The sequence below is a fragment of the Arachis ipaensis genome, chromosome B09 (genome assembly GCF_000816755.2).
Source record: "Arachis ipaensis cultivar K30076 chromosome B09, Araip1.1, whole genome shotgun sequence".
Classification (NCBI taxonomy): Eukaryota; Viridiplantae; Streptophyta; class Magnoliopsida; order Fabales; family Fabaceae; genus Arachis; species Arachis ipaensis.
The window spans coordinates 18,210,545-18,215,271 of NC_029793.2; the positions used below are offsets into that span (position 1 = coordinate 18,210,545).

General features: G+C 31.5%; 1 protein-coding gene across 1 annotated transcript; it reads right to left on the minus strand.

Annotated features, from left to right (window-relative positions):
- LOC107619496 (31 kDa ribonucleoprotein, chloroplastic) lies at positions 1,588-4,337 on the minus strand (the record flags this gene model as incomplete). Its single annotated transcript, XM_016321794.2, is given in 4 exon segments — positions 1,588-1,958; positions 2,729-3,013; positions 3,912-4,010; positions 4,093-4,337. Coding segments are annotated over 4 exon segments (743 nt in total), but the record flags the coding sequence as incomplete, so codon positions are not given.

Here is a 4,727-nt window from a genome sequence, read left to right on the forward strand (position 1 = left end):
AGTAATTAATTATTTTATTAAAAAATATATAATAACTAATTGTTTGTATTCATATTTTTGGACTTCAAAATAAAAGGGAACGGGGCTTCAACCTATGAGTCTAGTCATCTTGTGGTCCACAAATATGCACTTCATCGACGATCATTATTTTGTTTATCTTCCCCTCTTTACTGCATGCAACTTCAAGAATAATATCCCAAATCAATTTCTGTGAAATTTATAGTTAGACAATTTAATTTTTAATAAATTTTGATTACCAAACTAGTTTTTAACTTTGATTTTGTTAATCAAACATGTCTTTACGATAAATTTTGATAAAAAATTAGATAAATTAGTTTCTGTTGTTATTTAATAAAAACATAATGGTTTTTAACAATTTTAAAATTATCAAATCAATTACTCTATATAAATGAACAATTTGATGTAAGGATTAATTTGTCTAACAAAATAAAAAATTAAAGATTAATTTAATAATTAAAATTTATTAAAAATAAAGTGTCTCACTAAAATTTTTTTATGGATCGATTTATTTTTTAATATATAAATGGCCCACCTTCAGTGGAAGAGAGCGGACCTCCAGATTTTAAGTATACTAGATGTATTATACAAGATAAAAAAAATCGAAGAGAAAGTAAAACATAAAATTCAAGTAAATTGGTTAAAGTTGGCAAAGTGCGTTAAGTTTATATGTGATAAACAAGTACTTTTAAAACTTAAGAATAAAATTTTATTACACTACTATTAAACCAATTATGTTATGTGGAGTGAAATGTTGGAGGACAAAAAATAGACATAAACATAAGTTTAGTATGACAGAGATGATGATGCTTAGACGAACAAGGAGTCAAATACGTATGGACAAAATAAAAGGCGAAAATATAAGAGAAAAAATTAGAATAGCGCCTGTTGTTGAAAAGATGATAGAATTTCGTCTTAAGTAGTTTGGACATATAGAGAAAAAATTAGCAGAGTATCCAATTTGAATGATAGATTAAATGGAAGAAAAATAAATATAGAAAAACCCAAAAAGTCTATACAAGAAGTAGTCAAAGGAAATGTACATGTAAATAATTTCACTAAATATGATACATAATAAGGTACAATGAAGACATATACTTCATGTAGTCAATCTCATCTAGAGGATAAGACTTTGTTATTGTTATTACAAATGTGAATCAAATTTAATTATGTTGTTTATAATATTTCATTGTATATATGAATTAAATTTGGTTTTAAAGGTAAACAAGCGATTAATACCTAAAACAATAATGTCACTCCTCTATAATATGTTATTCCTAAACAATAATGTCACTTTGTGAAAAATTACTATAACGATGCAAGATAATTTGTAAAAATCATATAGCGATATCAAATTTGAAGACTAGAAAATGCAATATTTCAAACAGACATAGTAGTTTGCACTAATGGAGAGTGCAGTGCTATTTGTTCTGCGCTTACGATTTTGTAAAGCCACTTATCAGAATATTACCATTAAAGCTCTATTTGGACAATTGGACTCCTTTGGTTGTAGAAACATAGATGAAGAAAAAAATTGCATGTTATGTACTTAAAATTGGAGACAAAATATTTATCGTTGTCATCTTTCCATGTCTGTATTTCTATCTAAAGAAGTAGCATTAAATGCAACCGACCAAGGTAACAATATTACTTGCTTTACAGTTCGTGGCTTGAATAATTATGAAACTTTACAACTAACCATATTGATATCGTAAATGGTTTGGATGCAGCATAATTAAGCGTCCATGGAATACTTTATTTCTAATTCACCAAGAATAGAAATTGTATTCCATTGCAAAAGATCACTAAGTGAATAATGATTGCAGTTATGGTGCTTCCAATTGATCATGATAACCCTGCTCTTCTTTGCCACTATCAGTATCAGCTTCTTCAATGGTCTTTCGGCTAAATTTTAGGCGAACCGCTCGCCCCATTAATTCCTGCATCAAACACCGAAGCATGAACTAATTTTCCTTCAACAGAAATTTTATACAATTGTAATGATGAAGTTAGCAACATAAGCCAAACAAAAAGCTTAAAAGATAAAGGAACAAGGAACACAGAAACTCTTAAGTTCCATGGACCAAAATATTAAGAGCTTAATTGAGAAGAAAGAACTCAAACAAGCAAGAGACATTAGTTAGGTAGTATTCAATCATAACAGTTTAGTATTTATTAGCCAATTCCGCATACATATCCTGTTTAATTCAATCTCCAACATCAAGAGAGATATTACAATCTCATTCACTTTGTTCGGTTTCATCATTCTTCTTCCAGTTAGTAGTTCTACGTACATAACCAAAGACGCCATAGGACTCCAACATGTCCCTCTGTGACTGTTATCTAAAATCAAATCTAATAATCATTGTATTCTAGCTTTTTTCAAAGGAGTAGATCCCTTGATGGCACAATGTGACAATGTACACATTCCAAATTCTACTTGATGCTCAGACTTAGGTGTTTCACCACAAAGCCCTTTAAGAGGTGCATTGACAGAAAGTTGGCAACAGGAAAAATACATCGGTAAAGATAAATTCATGGAAATTGTTGGACGTTGCACACACCCCATCCCATGTGTCCCATGTAGAGGGCGGTGTGTCAAACAATTTCAGATTTAAGATATTTTCTACAGTTTTTTTTCCCCCGATAAATCGATAATAATGCATATCAAAGATTAATATATTAAACACAACTATAAGTCTATAATCACCTTCCCATCCAAAGAAGAAATGGCATCCTCTGCTTCCTCCTTTGTAACAAAAGAAACAAATCCATACCCAGCACATCTTCCAGAAGAACTATCGAACACAACTCTGGCTGAAACTGGTTCTCTAAAATTCTCAGTGACGAATTCTCTGAGATGGCCAGATCTTACTTTCCAAGCAAGATTGGATGCATAAATTTTATGACGCGTCTCTCCGGCAGGAGGACCTGGAGGACGGGGTTTCTTAAATCTCTTTGCAAGCTCTACTTTAATTGTCCGGCCTGATATTTGCTGCATAGAATAATTTGAGTCAACAACATTGTTTGCAAAACTTTTAGATTTACTTATCATTCACCTTTGATGTGAGAAGAGAACTAGAAGAGTCATCGGCCATGAGAAAAGAAGACCAATAGATGCTCTAGTTATTTGATTGGATCAAACTGAAGCATATACAATTAAAACAAGAGGAAACTGAAGAAAAACTATTAGGAGAAACCAACAAATACCTGAATTAAAAAATTTTTCCTATTATTATTGGAAATCTGGGTTTTGAAAAATCACTAACAAATAACTTAACCTAAATGGATATTTGTAATATGGCTTTTGATAGAGCTCAAATAGATCATATGACACATGTAACCAAATTCCTCTAGATTTATAAGACTTGTTTTCACTATGTTGTATTTATCTATCATTAACCTCAGACATGTATTTGTATATGCAAAAGCATTACCCAACGATATTTTAGAATTTATTTGGATTGCGTTTCAATTTTCTGTATTCAATTTTACATAACACACTTCTTTTTTATTCATAAAAATCCTGAAAATACAAAACTATGAAAATGAAAATAGAAAATAAAGCAACAAACTATGATAAGTTTGGTTCACGTCTTCATTTTCTGTTTTCATTTTCAATATTTTATGTTTTCAGGTTTTTCTTTTCTTCCAAAAATTCTGAAAACAGAAAAGCAAACCAAACCTACCCTAAACATACCTGTAGCATGTTCAAAGGACTTTGCCAAAGCAAGGATATGTGAGTCCAAGGCTTTTTCAAATTTGATATGGTTATGGGTGAAATCTAAGCCCTAATTGGGAAGTTCGCATAACACTACGACACTGATAATACAGATACAAAATTTCGGAGGCAGCATTTACAGAAGATAGTCTCTACAATCAAAGCAACTTACAAGAGAGTGGAATTTATGAATAGCAGCCTGAGCCTCTTGGGCAGAAGACATGGTAATGAAGGCGAAGCCAGTCAATCCACCATCCTTGTTCTTTATCATCTACATAACAAAAGCAATTAAAATAAAATAAAACAAGGAGAGAATGAGAAATTGAAAGCATATGAAGTTAAAAGAAGAGAACCTCAACATCGGTAACCGTTCCGCATTGAGAAAAGAGAGCCTTGACGTCGGCGGGGGAGAGTGACCAGGGCAAGTTAGAGGCGTAAAGCTTCTTGAGGTTTGTGGTGTGCTGGAGAAGTTCATGTTGGAAATGCAAAGGGGTAGGGGTAGTGGCAGTGGAAGTGGGAGTGGAAGAAGCAACAGAGGTGCAGACACGTGTGCGGAGGAGCCTTATAGATATGGTTTGGGGTGCTTTTCTGTTGTTGGGACACCAAGAAGGATGAACTCCTACTAACACTCTCAAACTTGATTCTAAAGCCGCCATTTTCACTCCTTTCTCGCGCGGCAGGGTTGAATTCCTTTGGATAACAGAACAGGGCATGGCAGGGCAGCGTGGATTTTATTTGAGGTTTTTATAATTTAATTTAATTCAAAACTTTTTTAATAAATTTAACAAATATTTTATTTTTTTTCACTAAAAAATATTACTTTTAAAAGATAGTGAGAGAACAATTTTATTTATAAAAATATTAATTTTTAATTTATATTTTATTAAATAAATATTTGATAAAAATTATATTTAAAAATATAAAATTAAAAAGAAATTTTTTAAATTGATTTGATAAATAGCTTTGGTTAGGAATCATTAATTATTAC